Below are 18,612 nucleotides of genomic sequence, written 5' to 3'. Positions count from 1 at the left end.
GGCAGACGTGGGTATGAGTCTGAAATGAGCCACCTGGCTTGAGAAATCAGAGGGGGAGTTTATGTCAGTTTAGCTGGGGGTGGTTTGCTGCTCCCCCTGAAAGAATTCACCCACAGGGTAAGGAAGGCTCAGGAGGGGCTTCAGGGTTTGCTGACAAGCTCTGTACCTGTTTAAGGAAAGGAAGCTCCTTTCCCATCCTCCCCCACTCCTTGGCCGAGCCCTCAGACAGTGACTGCATGTTACCCCAAAGCCATTAATCGTCCTGATGAACGTCATCTTGGTAGTAGTAACAGCAGTAATAACGTGTTAAACACTTCCATTGTCCTCAGCACCCTGCTAACCCCATTTCTTCTGTGATTATCTTCTGTGATTCTCAACACCCAATAAGAGAGGTTCCATTGTTATTCCATTGTACAAATGAGGCAATTGAGATTAAGGAAGATCAAGAAATCAGCCCCAAGTCACCCAGTGGGGGTGGGTGGCAGAGCCAGACTTTGACTGTGGAGCCTGAGTGTGGACCAGCACATGGCAGCTTCACCAAGTGACAAGCCAGAGCAGCCCCACGAGGTCACTTACTGTCACCCCACAACCTCCACAGCACTCCCTGCTCTTGCGGCCACAGCCATCACAGGGGGACCTGCAGCATGTCACACATTCAGGTGCTCCCTCCCTTCCTTCAGCAAACTCCAACAGGTTCAGGAATGGGAGTGGGCGGAAGGCTCCATGAGGGTGAGACTCACAGAGGACGGGTTGGAAGTCTGTGTAGCATCAGCTATACTCTAGTTCACGTTCTCCAGTCACACCAGTGGCTGTCCTGTTCTAGCCAAGCAGGAGGTGAGAGGTTTACGCTCCAAACAGGCACCAAAGGAAAAGGGGGCAAAATTCCTCCATTAAAACAGAAGAAAGACATGGAAATGTCCTGACTGTGAACCCCCACAGCCTCCTTCCTCTGAGCAACCAGAATACTGACCACCACATATATATTCCTCATGAGAAAGTTGGAAGATTCTTCTCTCAAGATATCGAATGATCTATGTCCAAAAAATGGTCACAGATATTGATGTTTGGAGGCCCTTTGATGAGATAGGGAGGTCTCCACATTGTAGTAAAGCCCAGTTGTCAATAAACCCACCAGCAGCCCCAGATCCACACACTCGAAGAGTCCAGTGCACTTGCTAGTACTTCACTGGTCCGTATGAATGGAAAGGCAAGACTCACCAACCACTGGAGGTGATGTCAGGGACTTCAAGAAAGAAGGAGTCCAACTAATAGTACAGCAGGGAAGGGAATCTCGGAAGAAACACATAATGTAGAAAGCAGAAGAAAACTTTAAAAAATGAAATTCATTTTCTCAGATAAGAGAAGATATTGCATCAGAAACTAATAACAATGATAATAATAATAACAAACAACCTAGAACAGAGTGCTATAGAAAGGGGGACTAGCCGATCACAAGAAATAATACTCGGAGATTACAGATGTAAGTGCTGAAATCAAAACACAATAGCAATGTTGAAAATACAGCTGAAGGAATGTCCAACAAAGCAGAGCACAAAGAGCAGAGATCTAAATTAGGAATGCAAAGGAGTAAGAGAAATAAAGATAAATATAAAACTAATAGGTATCTGAGAAAGAAGGTTTGGAAAGGGAAAAAATCCATACCCAAGCAGTCGTATGAAGTTTCATTTAAAGGAGTGAAATATCCTGACAGTTTGCAGAGAGAAGAAGGTACAAATTATGTAGGAGAGGAAAAAGTTGTCCCCAATCCTTTTAGGGTTCCTGACTGGATCTAAAAATTAAACTGACAAAGACAGATTAGCAGGAGAAAAGCATACAAATGTATTTAAAAGAAGTTCTACATGACAGGGGGCCATCATAAAGAAATGGTTTGTATACTAGAAAGGGTTCCTATACTAGGTTTGATAAACAGTAGAAAGTCATGGAAAGACATGATGGGACCACATATGAGCTACATGTAGTAAGCTGGGGGAAACTCAGCAGGTCTGTTCTGATTCCTCTCTGGTCCTTTTGCCTTTCAAGATGAGGGTGCTCCTTTCCTTGGGGAGAGGGAGGGCACCTCACATGAGGGTCTATGACCTGCTTCAGGGGAGGGTCAGAGAGTCCTTCCTGCACCTGCCATTTCTTACATTCCTTCAGCTTGACATGTTCAGTATCCTGAGGTGCCATATTTGGGGGAGCATGTCCTAAACCCCTCCAGTTACATACAGGATGTAGTAATCAGAGAACATTAGCTTTCTCAATAACAACCCAGAGACCTTGAAGATAGTCAAGAAACGCCTTTAAAATTTCAGGGCAGAATAATTTTCTGGAGTGTCTCAATTAAGTGTGAGAGTAGAATAATGACTCTTCAGAAAAGCAAGGATTTAGAAAGTTGACCTCCTATATTCCTTTTCTGAAAGAGCTACAGGAGAATGTGCCTGTGGAAATGAGGGTGTAGACCCAGAAAGTGGGATCACCGAAAGTCACCAGGTCCAGAAATTTGGGCATTTCATACTGAAGAGTAGCATAAGGATGGCCCGCAGTAATGGCAAGAGACAGGTCCCAGGACCAGTGCATCAGCCCTGAGAAGGGCCAGCCCACGGGGCAACAGGAAGACAGAGGCTCTAGAAAGCCCCTCTGAGGCACAAAAAGAGGGGCCGCTAGATTACCCGATGTGTGTCATGTCGGGAACATTTGTGGAGTTTTACAGATGTGTTGAAGAATTTGGAGAGAATTTATGACAGGTACAAAGAAAACCAAGCCAATGAGAAAATAGGTAATTACTGATTTGAGAGAAACAAAACATTATACACATAAAATATAATTAGATTTTACTAGTTGGCTCATTAGTGAATAATACAGAGTCCTAAAAATGTAAGTATTGAATTTAGGTGTAACCAAAAATCTGTGAGTTTGCTAGTTTGGGAGAATACGGAGAAAGGGAGTAAGGAGACAGGCTTCGAAAAATGCTTGGTCTTCATCTTGCATTCAGGAAAGTCTACAACGCATAAATACATATCGGCACATATATTTCAGAAATACAAGGACATGAAGGAGTTAAAGTGTAGGAGTTGTTGCTAAAAAACTTGGGTTGGGAGGGAAGGTTTGGAGCAGGGAACTTCATTTTGCTCTGTTCTTTATAGTACCACAGGACTGTTACAACTATGTGCCTGTAATACTTGGTTAGAGATTAAAGCTAGGCTTCAAACCAACTGCTGCTGTCAACCTAAAAAAAAAAAAAAAAAAAAAAATGGTAAATCAAGGCAAGCTCAAAATTGTAAAAAAGATGAGTTTACTTGGGAATAGCCGAGAAATTGTGATTTGAGACACGCAGACCATAGCAAACAAACCCCAGGCATCCATTGAGGGTTTGGGAAAGGCTGAGTTCTTGGGCAGGGGATGGAGAGAGGAGAGAGTTCAGTTAGGTCTGTTAAAATAAAAAACAAACAGAGGCCAGCTGTGAAAATTCCCCAAGCAGACAAAACCAGTCCAGGCAGACAAACAAAGCTCAGTTCAGCTTATTTTTCAAGGCCAGCGCAACCTAGGTCATTTCTTGTTCTTGCCTCTGGAAACCATAAGCAGAAATTTCCTGAGATTGTTACGAGGTAGGCCCTGACCAACTTCTTATCATTTAAGAAAATTCCAACATTATCAGATTTCTGCAAATCAGGTATTTATGAGAAATCAGTCTGTCAGTCCTTCAGTTTTCTTTTCCTGAGGGCACATGGGTGAGATTTTCCATTTTATATAATCCAGTTCCATTTTAGATTGAAATTCTTTAACACTGCCCAACAGAAAATATCCTTGGAAATTTTGACGTCTGAATCCCATACCAAATAATCACTGGTGAATTTAAAGTAAATGGCTGTTAAAGAATTTGGATGAACATATGACACAACATTTTCACTAAGGTTTGCAGGGATGGTGAACGTCCACAAGGCCTGGCTTGCTGCCCCAGCCCCACTCGCCTGCACTGGAGGTACTTGCCTGGCTCCCCTGCCACAGGAGATGAGTGCAGGCCTGGCCCAGGATGTATTTAAAAAGCTTCTCACATGGCCGAGTGGTTTTCAAGCTGGTGGAGCCTTCCACCTCACGCCAGCCATCTTGCCCAGCCTTGGATTACTGCTGCGAGGCCCTGGCCTGGTTCCCTGACCCCTTTACCTGCGTCGTTATTCTGTGGCCATTGACTGGTCCCTCTGGTCTCAGATAGTTATTTCTGTTCAGCTTCACACTCTCCAACCTTGCCCCCTTTAATCTGTCCGCACCTGCTGAGACACCAGTCCTTGCCATGCAGCGAAATCTCTTATTTCCAATTTGGTAATCTCATCCAATGTCACTTTCCCCTCTGTAGCCCTGACCTTGATAGCAAGTACAAATTGCAGCTATTCCAATAATCTTAAGGTTATGAGACTATCAGTCTTGCAAATGCATGGCATTGTTCAATGAGGTCNGTAGGGAAAAATAGAAATTAAGTCATGGATAAGAAAAATTACAGTGTGCTAGTGAAGACAGTGTCCAGTTACCAGGAGGTGCTAAAGCAGTCGGCTTTTATTTATCTTTATTTAGTATCTTCAATACTCAGGTTCCCGTAAGGTACATTTTGTCCCATGAGGACTTTGCATATGGAGTGGAACTGGTTGTAACCAAGAGGGGCAGCTGTTCACTTATTCACAGATTTAATAATTATTTATTGAGTACTTACTATGTTCTGGGGCCAAAGGTTACAGAGATGAAATGGTTCTCTCCTAGCTTTCAAAGAGCTTATGGTCCGTTGGGAACAATATAAACAATAATAATGCTGTAAGCCCCTTGCATCATGAAGCACAATGAACACCAGAAAAAAAGCACTCGTGTTATTTTGTTACAACCAAAATTCCCAGGGACCGGGCCACAGACTCCCCAGAACAAGCCTCACAGAAGTTCATCAGGGTCTGGAACAGTGGTACCCAAACTTTCTTATTGTCCACCCTGCCCGTCAAAACCTTCGCGCCAGTACATGTGTTTACTTGCCGACTCTATCATGTGTCTGTGATGTCCTCTGCTCGAGCCCCATGGCTGTCCTTCAGCACCTCCTGGGGAGACACCTCAGCTCTGACACCACCAGTCAGGGCCCGAGAGAGTCCTCACTGCTGCCGATCAGGAATCTGGACTGAGTCTGTTCATCCGGAGACTCGGGACATACAGCAAGTGACAACTCCAAATATACCAGGAGAGAACCCAGACGTTTCCGGGAGGATGACTGGTAACGACCGTTTGCACAAGGCTCAATTTCCCTGTGAATATGTCTATTCAAAAGGCCAAATTAGTTCGAAGTTGCTTAGTGAGCATAGAATTAGAACAAATGGAATTGTGGTCTGTAGGGATCTTTCATCAAACTGGAAGAACTGATTGAACTGCCCTTCTCCTTTCCGGGGATATTTCTGTCTGAATAACCAGAACTGGACCTCAAATAAATACTGACATGTTTTACTTTTAACGTTCCTTTTTCTAGAATCATTTTAGACAACTGCCCTTCTGTTAATACATCACCACCTCAGAAAATGGGAATGCTCTTGATTGGAATGAAACTTTAAAATGTTAATTATATTCACGTCCTGGGGATTCAACCTAAAGAGACAGAATAGCTTTGCTTTAGGCTGAAGCGTGGCTGCGGACTCTGAGCCTTGAAGGCTCCTCGGTTCCAATTTGGGTGAGCTGTGTCCTGCTGGCCCTGGGGACTGGGCTTCATTCCTCCCAGAACTCTGGTGGGTGAAAGGGGCTGCAACTTCTAGTTTGATTTAGGTTTTATCTTGACAGACCTTCATTCTCAGTCAGCAGGGAAAGGTGAGCCCAAAGTGTCCTCGCAGTGTATTCAGCCCGATCTGGAGTCAGGAAGAGCCCCTGGCCCTCAGATGATAGCAGCTTACACAATAACTAAGATTCTTTCTTTTCGGGTATTATTCTAACCAATATTATACCATATTCTTCTTCATTATATTGCAATATTAAAAAAAAAAAAAATAGCTCAAAACTACACTAAGACTTTTGGGACCCCTTCAGTAATAGGTTCGACCACCACCACCACTGTTTTACCATAATGAAGACATTCACAAATATATTTTGCATGACTTATTCTAAATTGCCATTCACTCATCTAGATGTCACTATATCCTAGATGTCTCTAAGAATAACATGACTCTCTCATAAGAAATAGCATGACTAAAGTAAGACGGTATTTAAATATCTCATACAGTAGTAACATTATATATTTAATTTAAAATTATGGTTTAAGTATAGCAGGACCAACACAAAAATAGTTTTATTTAAGAATAGCAATTGAACTTAGTATTGCATATATGCATAATTTGCATGAAAGAAAAGAAAAAAAATAGTATAAAAATGATGAGAATGAACTTAATTGATTAATCCTGTTCTTTGAAAGAAAGATACTGCAAAAATCAGCAAAAAGTAAAAAAAAAAGAAAGGAAGAGAAAGAAAAGAAACCCAAATGTTAGAGTGTTAGAAGAAAATTTTCCACAGACAATTTCCTGACCTAGTAGGGTTTTATTCAGCAATTCATGAATCAGGAAGCATCTAATCTAGCAGAGAGAAAGTATCTCTGAAGAGCTGTGCAATTTTTTCTAGACCAAAGTGAGCGGGAGCAAGAAAGGTGCACTGGGTGCGTGTTGATTGTCTAAAGCAGAGTTACTTCCCTTCTATAGAGCAAAGAGGAGGCTTAGAGCCCAGTTGGGTAATGTGTGCTGAGTAGACAAAAGCCGATGGTTGACTTGAGCCTTCTTTTCTGGGAGAGCAGGGCGTTGAAACTTCCTTAAGTTTTGGTTTACCAACATGAGGCTTAGCATGAGTGACTCCCTCTTGGGCCTAATCTAGTGATGTTAACATGGGTGTAGTATTATAAGGAAAAGCTTTAGTAGCTATTTTAAAGCATGCTTATGTATTTTAGTCCTTAGCCATGATAGTAAACATACTCAGAAATGTGCACTTTCAAAAGGAATTTCTCCCCTGGAGATAAAGTCAAGAGTCAGCTCCTGGTTGTATTAAATTCTTGGCCCATCTGTTCTAATGGAATGTGAGTCATGTCGCTTAGTTGGGTGTTTTTATTTTGTCCTGTGAACTGTTTTTCTACTGAGGACACTGGCTATGATCAAGCAAGGGGGGAGGAGTATACAACTGTGTCTTCCTCATGAGTTCAAGGGTAGAGGCTGAATGAGAGCCCGTAGGTGGGCTCAGCTCAGCACTTCCCACCCCCTCACCTGAAATCCCCAGGAAGGGGGGGAGACATTCCCCTTACAGCAACTAGCCTGTGGAGGTTTGGAATGGGAGGGGTGGGAAAATGATGGCCTTGCCTGGTCAGCTACGCCTTTTCCCAGCTCCTCACTTTGCGGGGACCCCTCTTCCCACACACTGTGTTCCTGCAACACCTACCCAGTGTCTGAGCAGGTACTGGGTATTCAAAGACAGAGGTGGACGAGTAGCAAGAGCAGAATACCAAAGACCCCATTCCCGTTCTGTCCCTCTAGGTCTAGCCCAGATGTTTCTTGCACCAAACCTAAGCCACCAGTACATATGTGTGAGTTCAAAACAGCCCCCACCCACAGACGGCCATGCCAAGAGGGGTCCCTTCATTTCCTCCTCTACTGGCATTTACTCCCTAGAGTCCCTCCAAGTCTGCTCTTGGTGGGAACCCCAACTCCCAGTCATTAATAAAACACTTTCTTACACACACACATAGAACTTTGGGAAAGTCAAAAATAAGTTTGTGGGGATTTTATGCAGTGATTTGTAGCAGGATATGAGGAAACAAGCTATTGCCAATGGAAACTTGTTAAAACTCAAGAAATGGCTCTCTCTTTCGTTACTCCCATGACCAGGGTATAAGTGACCCTGTTTTTTTGTTTTTTTTCTTCCACAGGGAATTATTGGAATAACCCATCATCCTACCTGCACTTTTCTACTTTCCAAGGGGAAACTAGTGCCGACATTTCTTTCTACTTCAAAACATTAATCCCCCGAGGAGTGTTTCTGGAAAATCTGGGCAACACAGATTTCATCAAACTCGAGCTAAAATGTGAGTATAAACTCCGTCCACTTCTGAATAGCCTCTGTTGTCACTTCTGGGTGATCCTGACCCTGATTATGTAATGTTGTTGGGTCCAAATACCCGTGGTCGCCTTCATTCCAGAAATGGTGCTGGAAGGTAGATATACAAACTGGAGAAAGACCTAGGTCCCCGCCCTCGGATTGCTCCCGAGGGAGCAGGCACATTCAGAGATTCCCAAGCAATGCTAGTCAAGGAAGAAGATGAGATTAGAATAAATTGCTCCCATAACACGGGGGAAGAGTGTGTATTTAAAGTTTATATGTATGTTTCTTTTCCAAGGATTCGAGGTTAAGAGGAGACAGAGGATTGTGTAACGTGATCGGGAGTAAGACATAAGGCGGTGGGAGGAATAATACAAAGGAAAAGAGGGATAATAAAAATTAATGTCTGTATGAGTTAATGAAGCAGCGTATACACAGCATTGTGTTATACATAGAAACTTCTGAGTCTGCAGCTTTCCAGAAGAGGCCCCAAACCCACACACCCTCTAAAGGGTTCCGCTCTGAATTTATTTAGCTAAGGGTACAGAAACTAACATGATCAGAGCAAGAGCAGATGCTGCCTAGCTCCGCTTAGCTTGCCTTGGACCCCAAAGACCTTCGCGAGGTCATGTGGTTCGAGGAATGCCATCTGTGGAAGGTGGGGGTCGCTGGATGTGAGAAGGGCAGTTCTCATTATTCCAGGGCCATTTCGACCTCAGGGCAGAAGTTCGGTTTCCAGAATGTACAGTCCCCAAACTCCCAGGTTTGGTGAATATTTACACACATCAGGCCCTCCTGGCTGCTCAGACCAAGAAAGAATCAGCATAGGGGCGCCTGGGTGGCACAGCGGTTAAGTGTCTGCCTTCGGCTCAGGGCGTGATCCCGGCGTTATGGGATCGGGCCCCACATCAGGCTCTTCCACTATGAGCCTGCTTCTTCCTCTCCCACTCCCCCTGCTTGTGTTCCCTCTCTCGCTGGCTGTCTCTATCTCTGTCAAATAAATAAATAAAATCTTAAAAAAAAAAAAAAAGAAAGAAAGAAAGAAAGAATCAGCATAGACAACAGACGGGTACACAAGTCAAGGCCCCCATGTCCCTCCACAAAATCTCAGTGCCCCTCCCCCACATCAAAAAGTCTCCTTTCTCCCAGTCTGCTCCCTTTATCTGAGCGCCTGTGTTGCTGGGTTTGGTCCCATCATGATCCCAAACCCATTTCCGGGAAATGTCTGATGGAATATTTTTCTCTTTCTGTAGTTGCAATTAAGCAGTGTGGTCTTTTAAAAAGGGACACTCAGGCAAGGTTTTTCTGCTGCAATCCCATGGGATTCTTTTTGTAAAATAGTGGACTGTGATTAGTAGTCTTTGGAACTCATAGTCTCAGGTCGAAATCCAAGTCCTTGGACAAATCACTTCATCTGTCTGAATCCCGATTTCCTGATCTGTAAAATGGGGGTGGTAATTTGTGGGGTCATTATGATAATGGAATATGGATACTCATAAAGCATTTATTTCCGTATCTAGGAGGTATCATGCCCATACTCCTGGGGATGCTGGTTACAGATCTAATCTGAGCCAGATCTGATTGAAAGGGAAACTGAGACTATTCTAACCCTAGAATATCACCTGGCTGGCTCAGCCAGTAGAGCACGTGACTCTTGATCTCTGGGTTGTAGGTTCAAGCCCCACGTTAGCTGTAGAGAGTACTTTAAAAATAAAATCTTTATGCAGAGGGAGAATGACAGCCTCGTTTTGTCATAGTGTTTCCATCTGGTAAAGAAGTGTGAGACATTCAGACTAGAGGCTGGCCTCTGCTTGGAGTCCTCCGGAGCTTCTAACAGCTACTAATGGTGGACGTAAGATCCCCCAGTGGCAGAAATATCGAATGCCCATCATGATAGAGCATCTCCAGTGAGGTTCAAAGGAACCTATGGGAGAAAAAAAGGCAGGTTTCTGTATTTGAGAAAAAATTTCTCAAAGCAAACAAGACGCAATGGTTTCATGAAGAGCATGGAGGAAAAATGGCCAGGTGGAGGCTTGCCGCTGCCCTGTTTATCACGTGGCTCCAGACTCTTCTCTGCAGGATGCAGGGGCAGTGGATGGGGGTGGGGCACTCTATCCCCGACCTTCTTTCTCTTGCGTGGCTGAGGTGCTCTGCACACCTGACTGGTTTCCCGGCCAGGAAGCTCAGGAAAGAAGGTTCCTGAAGTCATACTTTTAAAAACTGTCTCTCCTGTTTTTCCCCCTTTAACTTGGTAGGCTTTCTCATCTCTTTCTGATAGGAATTCAAATTTTGTTTCTCTGCTTGTGTCCCCAAGGAATTTTGTCACAGTTCATGCCTACACAGTTCATGGCTTCCAGAATAACATTTCTGTTAATTAACTACATCGTGCCCTCCTGTCAGGAGTAGAAGATTCTTGACTCTAAGAACAGTGAGTCAGTCACACTAAGTTAATGAGATACCATCAACATCTTACTGTGCAAGTAAAAAAACACACAAGATAAAATTAGACTGATGTTACTCATTAGCACACTTTACAGGTAAAATTTAAGGCTCTATTTCACTTACTATCGGTACGTGTTCATTCATTCACTGAGTGTTTATTGAGAGTACCTACAATGTCCCAGAGGCTGTGCAAGGTGCCAGGGGAACATAGTCAAAAAACATAGTCATGGCTTCTTTCCCTCAGAGGGAAGTTCTTTCTGTTTGTTTTGGAAAGTAGACAAGTAAATCAGTAGTTAAAATAATAACAATAAAAATAGCTCGGCTTTATTCAGGCTCACTGTGTCTCAGGACTGTTCCCTGGATTTTATATAAATCATCTCACGTTCCTAACCAGTCTTTGAAGTGGCCAATACCATGAACATCTCTACCTTACGAATGAGGAAACTGAGGCACAGGGCAAGTAAGTTGCCAAGGTCACCCAGCTAGGAAGTAGCAGGGCTGGTGGATGACCCCAAACATTTTTTTGTCTGTCCTAGAGTCACTGCTGTTAACGCCAGGACGCACCACCTCCCAGAATACGTTAAGGTGGCTGAGAGCTCCGAGGAGGAAGATCTAATCCTGACTGGGAGACAAGGAGTGCTTCCCTGGGAGTGTATGCTTTAGTTAAATAGTGATGGATGAGCAGGAGCCAGTAGGGTGAAGAAGGGGGAGGAGTGGGGATCCGGAAAGAAAACGTGGCAGGAGGGGCACACCAGTGAGTGAGGGTGTGGGGACACAACCCAGGGACTCAGCAGGGAGCAGCTACAGCAGGGAGTCTGTGTGTTGGGGAGCAGAGAGCCGGAGCCAGAGGGACCGTCAGGGGCAGAGCACACTCGATGCACCCTGGGCTCAGGGGACAGATTTAGCTCGACGTGACCCTGATGGTTCCAGTGAGCAGGGGCAGAACGTGATCAGATTTGCATTCACTGGAGAGAAGATGGAAAGACAGACAAGAAGCAATGTGGAACTATGTTAAGATAGAGGCACAGGGAATGGAAGGGGGAGACAACAACGTAGGGGTAGAGATGTGAGAGACCCTTAGCAGATAGAGTCCACTGATTTTAAGAAAATGGCTGTGAGGTTGAACTGGAAAGGAAGGTTCTAGAATGACATGAGTGTTTCTGGTTTTGATGATTGTGCAGGTGGAACACCTTTTACTAAGAAATACAGCATTCAAGGGCAAAATACAAACTACATTTGGATTTTTTTTTAAGATTTTTTTATTTGACAGAGAGAGACACAGCGAGAGAGGGAACACAAGCAGGGGGAGTGGGAGAGGGAGAAGCAGGCTTCCCACTGAGCAGGGAGCCAGATCCGGGGCTTGATCCCAGGACCCCGGGATCATGACCAGAGCCGAAGGCAGACGCCCAACAACTGAGCCACCCAGGCGCCCCTACATTTGGATATTTTGAGTTTGCGTGTCTGCAGGATATGGTAGAGTCTATCCAGGTGGACACGTCTAAAGGGGGTTGTAATACAAGTCTGGACCCTAACAGAGAGGTCGGAGTCAGAGCTATAGTTTGAGAGTCATCATCACTAAGAGGATCATCAGGAAATAAGTATTTGGTGGGGCGCCTGGGTGGCACAGCAGTTAAGCGTCTGCCTTTGGCTCAGGGCGTGATCCTGGCATTATGGGATCGAGCCCCACATCAGGCTCCTCCACTATGAGCCTGCTTCTTCCTCTCCCACTCCCTCTGCCTGTGTTCCCTCTCTCACTGGCTGGCTCTATCTCTGTGGAATAAATAAATAAAATCTTTAAAAAAATTTAAAAAAAAAAAAAGGAAGTTAAGTATTTGGTGCCTTCAGCATGAATGAGATTGCCCAGGACAAATGTATAGAGACAGGAAAAAAGATGTCTAAGAATGAGACCCACATTTAAGGGATAGAAGGAAGCAAAATAGCTTGTAGCAGATGAGCAGAGAAGTAGAGAGACAGTGATAGCACAGGGATTACATGGAAAAAGAATTTCAAAAAGAATTAAAAAAAAGAGTGTTTGGTACTACTGAACTGAGAGGTCACTAAAATAAGGACATAAAGTGTCTATCAAGTTTAACGTGTAGAGGTCACTGTCAAAAAGTAAGACCGTGTGGGGTGAGTGGAGGTGGATATGGGGGTCAGGGGACTGTCGTTCTGTTTGTTCTTGCAGCTGTTGTATGTGATAGAGACCTGTGCTCACGTCTCTAGTAAGGAGGAGAATCTGGTAAACAAGAGGTTGGAGGAACGGGAGAGAGGGGCTGTCTGAACGAGTGAGACCCCCGAGGAGGTGGAAGTGAGTGTGATCCAGAATCCAAACATCTGAAGGGGCTGAGAGAAACAGGTCAAAGGAAGGAGGAGAGAATAAGCCACAAATGTGGGGGTCCCTTTACAAATCAGAAATGATTTTGTGTTTGTTGTTTTTGTTTGCTTGTGTGTGTGTTAGTATTTTTGAGATGGCAGAGGAGTATTGCTCTGGAAATACTCACTAACCATCGTGGATAGATCCATTTATTTTTTCAGTTACCCCTAGGGAACAACTCAACTCGTCTAGAACCCTTTTCTGGCTAAGATGGTGATCGTGACCATGGTCCCATCATCAGGCCAGCACTTCCTGAGCACCTGCTGGGTCCGAGGCAGTGTGTAGATCCTGGAGGGTCTGTGATGAAAACAAGGGAGGCCAACATCCTCACCTAGTGAAGGAGACAGACACATTAATAACATGACAGATGCAGACGTATGACTTTCACTGAACGTTTCTTAAGTGCCAGGCACTGTTCTAAAGCTTTTATAGGTATTAACAGTTTTAGGTTTTATAACAAGTTTCAGCCACATTTTACAGAAGAGGAAACTGGGGCTACACAGGTCACACAGCTGATTCCAGATAGTGTGCTTGTGATCATTAAAATGTAAAAAGTAAATCACAATGATAGCCTTAAGGTACTCTACCCATCTAGAGGAGAGGTATAGAACCGTTCCTGGGAATGAAGAGGAAGATGAGGTGATGCCTGGGTTAGGTCAGAAGGAGCAGGCAAAGATGTTAGCTAGACGAAGAAGTGAGGGAACAAATTCTAGGAGGAGAAGACAGTACAAACGGAAGCATGAATGGAAGTGTCTGAATGGAGAACGTGACAGGTGTGTGGGAACGACGAGCGCTTGGCATTGCTAACAAGTGTGAAGTATGATACAAGCAGTGGACACATTTTGGCAAGTCTCAGATCCAATTCTAAATATGCAGCGGTCTAGGTATGCCAGCCAATATTTATTGAGTGCCTCCTCCAAATGTGCCAAAGAGGAACTCGAGAAGAATAAGACACAGACACGGCTCTATCCCAGGGGTACCCACCATCCAGTGGGAGAGACTAGCATAGAAAACAATACTTTGGATAAGAGGAAATAAATATGAGAAGTACAAGTGATACACAGTGGTGACCCACACGCGGCAACAGTTAGTTCTGACTGGAGAATAAGAAAAGGTCCTTTAGAGATTGCATCATTTTAACTGAGCCTCAAAATGAATGAGAAAGAACATTTTGGGCTCAGGAGAAGGTTACATCAGAAGGGGGTTTCTGCAGCCCACACCAGTGCAGGGAGGAAGATGGAGCACCGTGTGCCATCGCCTCTCCGGGGCCAGGGCGCTGTGTGGCTCATAGCACGTGCTGTGTAGGAGTTCGCCGAGCGAACGAGATGAGCAGAGGAGGTGCTAGTCTAAATGGAGAACCATGGAAAATCTAGGTAGAGAAGGGGATCGCCACGGTGGAAGGGCTGGTGTTCAAAACACTGACACTGAAAGGTGGAAGGACAGATGATGGCTGGTGAAATTTTGGAATTCGAGATTTCATGGGAAAGCAGGTGGGGCGATAAGAAGGACTGAGATGCATAGTCTGGCCATGCAAGCGGGATTGTAGGTTGTATGAACGGGCTGTGGAGAAAGTCAGGGAACGACGAAGAGGCCAGATGGTTGGCAGGTCATCCACATCACCGCTGAGGCCCCGGGGTGGTGATGGTAATGGATGGAGTGGACACGGAGCCTGTGAGGCGAATGTTCCAGTCCTCCGATCCAAACAATGACAGCGGGAAGCATGGGGAGAATAAGCGTGTGTCACAGGGGGACGCATTGCTGAACAAGGACTCTGGTGCTATAGAACAGTGGGAGCAGCACTGAGCAGTGAAGAATAAGCCCAGCTGCCCGCCCCCCACCCCGACATCACTGGGAGAAGGGGCTGCGGTGCTGGTGTTTGTGTGTTAGGTTCCCCGAAGGTGGGCTCGATCAGGAAACTGTTGGAACTGTCTGATGATAAACAGCGACCATGGAGGGGTATTTTCTTTTCTTTTTTTTTTTTTTTGTAATTGATGTATAATTGACATATAACATTATATTAGCTGCAGGTGTGCAACATAATGATTCAGTATTTTTATATATTACAAAATGATCACCACTGTAAGTCTAGTTAACATCCATCGCCTCTGATAGTTACACAGTAAGTTTTTATTTTTGCTCAACAATTTAAAAGAGATTTCAGAGGACATGGTGGGAAAAAAATTTTTTTTTGACACTGTGAAAAATTTTTGAAGGACGTGTTCACTGGCTAGGAAACATTCAGGAAAAGCAACCGGAAACTGTTGTAATACGTTAGAATATGCTCCCGTGTTCACCAAGTTTGAGCTTTTTCAGATCTCAGGATGACTTGGAGAAAATATTTGCATTTAGCAGGAATATCTCCACAAAAATGTGGAGGCAGCAATCTAATGTCCCGCTAATCTTAGGAAAAGGTATTAAGGAAAAACTTTCATTTTCCAAGATGCAGCCTTCTGCAATACACATGCTTGAGAAAGTCAGAGAGAAAATATTCTGCAATATATAGAAACTGATGAATCAGAAGAAATAAACTAACGGCAATTTATCTTCCACTATTTCAGAATTGGAACAACCTTTACATTAAAGAGCTTCACTTATATAAACATGAGAAATGTCTGACTCCACTTAGCTGGCCTGTTGTGCCTTGGGGATGCTATTTAGGGTTTTTTTTTTTCTTTTATATATATTGTGAATTTTTATTAGTACGAATCAGGTGTTAGCACCTAATTAATTTGTATTAATTCTCTTTTAATTATCTAAACCAACCTAGGTTATCAACATAGATTTAGGAAGAATTTTAGTGATTCTACTACTTTGCAAGTCTAGCTATGAGTTCAGTTTGTATGAAAGGCTTGGGATCTAAAGAATGATTCTGACTTGGTCATTAAAACTCCTAAGGAAAAAATACATAAGAAAAAAAATACATCAAAAAATTTAAAACCTGAATAGTAACATTGTTATGATTTTTTAATTTAAAAAAATTTCTCTAGCTTCTGATGTAGTTTTTCAATTTCTACTATAGACCCCAAAAAAGTTCAGAGATGCAATTTAAAGATGAAATCTGTGCTACATTAAAGCTATGTAATGTATTAGCTGTTTGCATTTGAAGTATTAAAAGATATACAAATAATTAGTAAATAACAAAGATTAAATTTACTCAGATTTCTTTGCCGATCTCCCTGAGGGGACAGTCATTGGAATACATGGCAAAGGTACCCTAGAGTTATAAGTGTGGACTTTGAAGGAGGACATCCTCCTGATACGAAAAATTACCGGTTACATTGGGTGTTACTGGCCACACCCAAAAACAGAGCTTGTCCCTCCGCTGGGACTCAACTTCTGCTCTGAAAAGCATAAAGGCCCCTGTGCCTTAGAATCTCTGTTTTAGTCCCCAGCCTATTTACATAGTCAAAGTAAAGGCATTTTAGGACAAACAAAAAGTAAGTAAATGTTAAGAGACAGGATTCCCTCACAGATACCACACTCTATGTACATTACAACATATACTGATTTATTTTACGTGACATTCAAAAAATAGGCCAAAGTAATCCACGGAGATAGAAGACAGAAGAGTAGCTATCTCTGGGGATTAGGAGTATTGACTGGAAGGGGGCTCAAAGGAACCTTCTGTAGTGGTGGAAATGTTCTAGATCTTGATCCAAAGAGTGATCACATATGTAAAAATTTACTCAACTGAACACTTAAGATTTGCACATTTTACGTCTATAAATTATACTTTAATGGAAAAAGAAAAAAACCCTGCCGTGAGAAAATCTGGAATGATTGAATGACAAAAAAGAAAATAATTTTTCAACAAGAGAAATAAAGACCAAGATTCTAGGCTAACCGACCCAAGACCAGTTGCTTTACCTCCCCAGATGTCATCACATTCCCTTGGAAAATAAGAAGGGCCATCTTTAAGGACTCTTCAAGCAACAACAATCCCATAAACTGGCCAGAGGCCATCAGCATCACCTGTGGCTTGCCACCTCCCATTCTAAGTGAACTCATAAGGAAGCAACGTCTTAACTTTCCATGCCATGGTTCTCAGTTCTCCTAAAGATGGTGGGAGGAGGAGGGTTATATCAGAACAAATGATATCTGCTTCAAGTAAATTCCAGCCTGCACATATCCTTCAACTAAATGTAATTAGGAGATTTCCTAAAATTGTGGGCCCCTACTTGTAAATTCTAATTAAGGATCCATCAGAATCACCCATAGGTACCTCGGTCTCAGTATGTCAAAATGAAAATCCATCATCTTCACCCAAAAGCCCTCTCCTGTGCTCCCCACCTTAATTAATGTCATCACCACTTTCTTCATGATCCACGTTAGAAAGATCGAAGTCATATTTAATGTTTCACTGATATCCCCACACCAGATAGACTGTTTATCTTGATAGAACACTCTATTTTTAATATAGAGAAGTGTTTTTCTGATGTTCCTTATGGAATGTCATCATACCAGAACAGTCCCAGAGAAAGCATCAATTCCAACTAGTCTCAAAAAGATGAATGAAACAAAAATGCAAAGATTGTGAAGTCTTCTCAAACTTCTTTCTTTATCCCCCATGACGGCTCCATTAGCTGAAATGCCTTGGATTCTTGATTCAAACAGCCTTATAATTTTTCTCCCTCACTTCCTTCCCTCCCTCCTGACATCTGCCCTCCCCGGTGGGGACAGATTTCTACAGATATTCCCTGTCATTCCTTTTGGTACACGCCATGATGGTTTGTCATTGCATTACGATGCAAAGTTCAAGCACTTAAGCTTGGCAAATGATTCCAGGCTTTAACCTAATTTTTAGTCTTCTTTGCATACACACTTGGCCCCTCACCCACCAGTACCATGTGCTTTGCTTTAGGCTCCTTCATCCCCCATCTACTGCCATTCTCTGGTCTCTATCCAAACTTTCTTATGACCCACTATGTCTTTGCCTGTTCTGGAATTGTCTCTCCCCTCCCCACGTTGAAATCCTGTCCACACAAATAATATTTTTACCACATCTTGATTTAAAATATAAAACATACATATCATAGAAGTCTTTCCTTTTTCTAAAAATATTGAAATTTCTACAAGACAATTCCGTGCATTGCCTGGAAAATTACATAGACATCCTCATTAAGGAGCATCTTTATATAGTGTTTGTCTGAACAGAGTATATGGTGGGTGTCGTTCCTATAGAAGAATGCTACAGTTCCATAGAGATATTTTTGCTGATAGAATGTTTCTTCTTCTATCTCGCTTTCTCCAATTCTAATGTGTTCTGTTCTATTTACTGTGTGTGGTCGGACGTAAAATCTTTTCTTTCAAAAAGATAGCATGTGAAAGTGTTGAAAAGACCAACTACTGGAATCAGCTTGCCTATGGTCAAGTCAAAGACAACAGGCATTCTAAGAGAAGAGATTAAAGAGGCATGAATTCATGCATTCTGGTGTGAGGCAGAGATGGGAGGAAGAGTGTACTATTATTACTCAGTAATAAACACTAGGATTAGTGAGAAAAGTAGAAATCTGTATGTGGAGTTATCATTAGATTAGAGACCTTACTTCTGCCATTTTAGAAGAGAACAGTATCTCTACAGGCTCTCTATTTTCATAGAAACAAATGTCTCAAGGAGCAAAAGTTGGTGCCATTGTCAGTTAGTACAAGTTACTGATGCCGGCGAATTGATTCAACAAAGGATGACACTTGGGACCAATTAATTCAAAGCTGGT

At 43.2% G+C, this 18,612-nt stretch overlaps 1 protein-coding gene across 1 annotated transcript in view; it reads left to right on the top strand.

Moving 5' to 3' along the window:
* Positions 1-18,612, top strand: part of CNTNAP2 (contactin associated protein 2) — a 1,324,851-nt gene that overhangs the window by 1,082,353 nt on the left and 223,886 nt on the right. Inside the window, exon 16 of the mRNA XM_008697394.2 lies at positions 7,913-8,068. Within this exon, the coding sequence (XP_008695616.2) occupies positions 7,913-8,068 (156 nt within the window). The remainder of the gene's footprint in view (positions 1-7,912; positions 8,069-18,612) is intronic.

The sequence above is a fragment of the Ursus maritimus genome, unplaced genomic scaffold (assembly GCF_017311325.1).
Source record: "Ursus maritimus isolate PB19 unplaced genomic scaffold, ASM1731132v1 scaffold_3, whole genome shotgun sequence".
Lineage (NCBI taxonomy): Eukaryota > Metazoa > Chordata > Mammalia > Carnivora > Ursidae > Ursus > Ursus maritimus.
The sequence above is the reverse complement of the archived record's forward strand: the minus strand, read 5'-3'. Positions and strand labels throughout refer to the sequence as shown.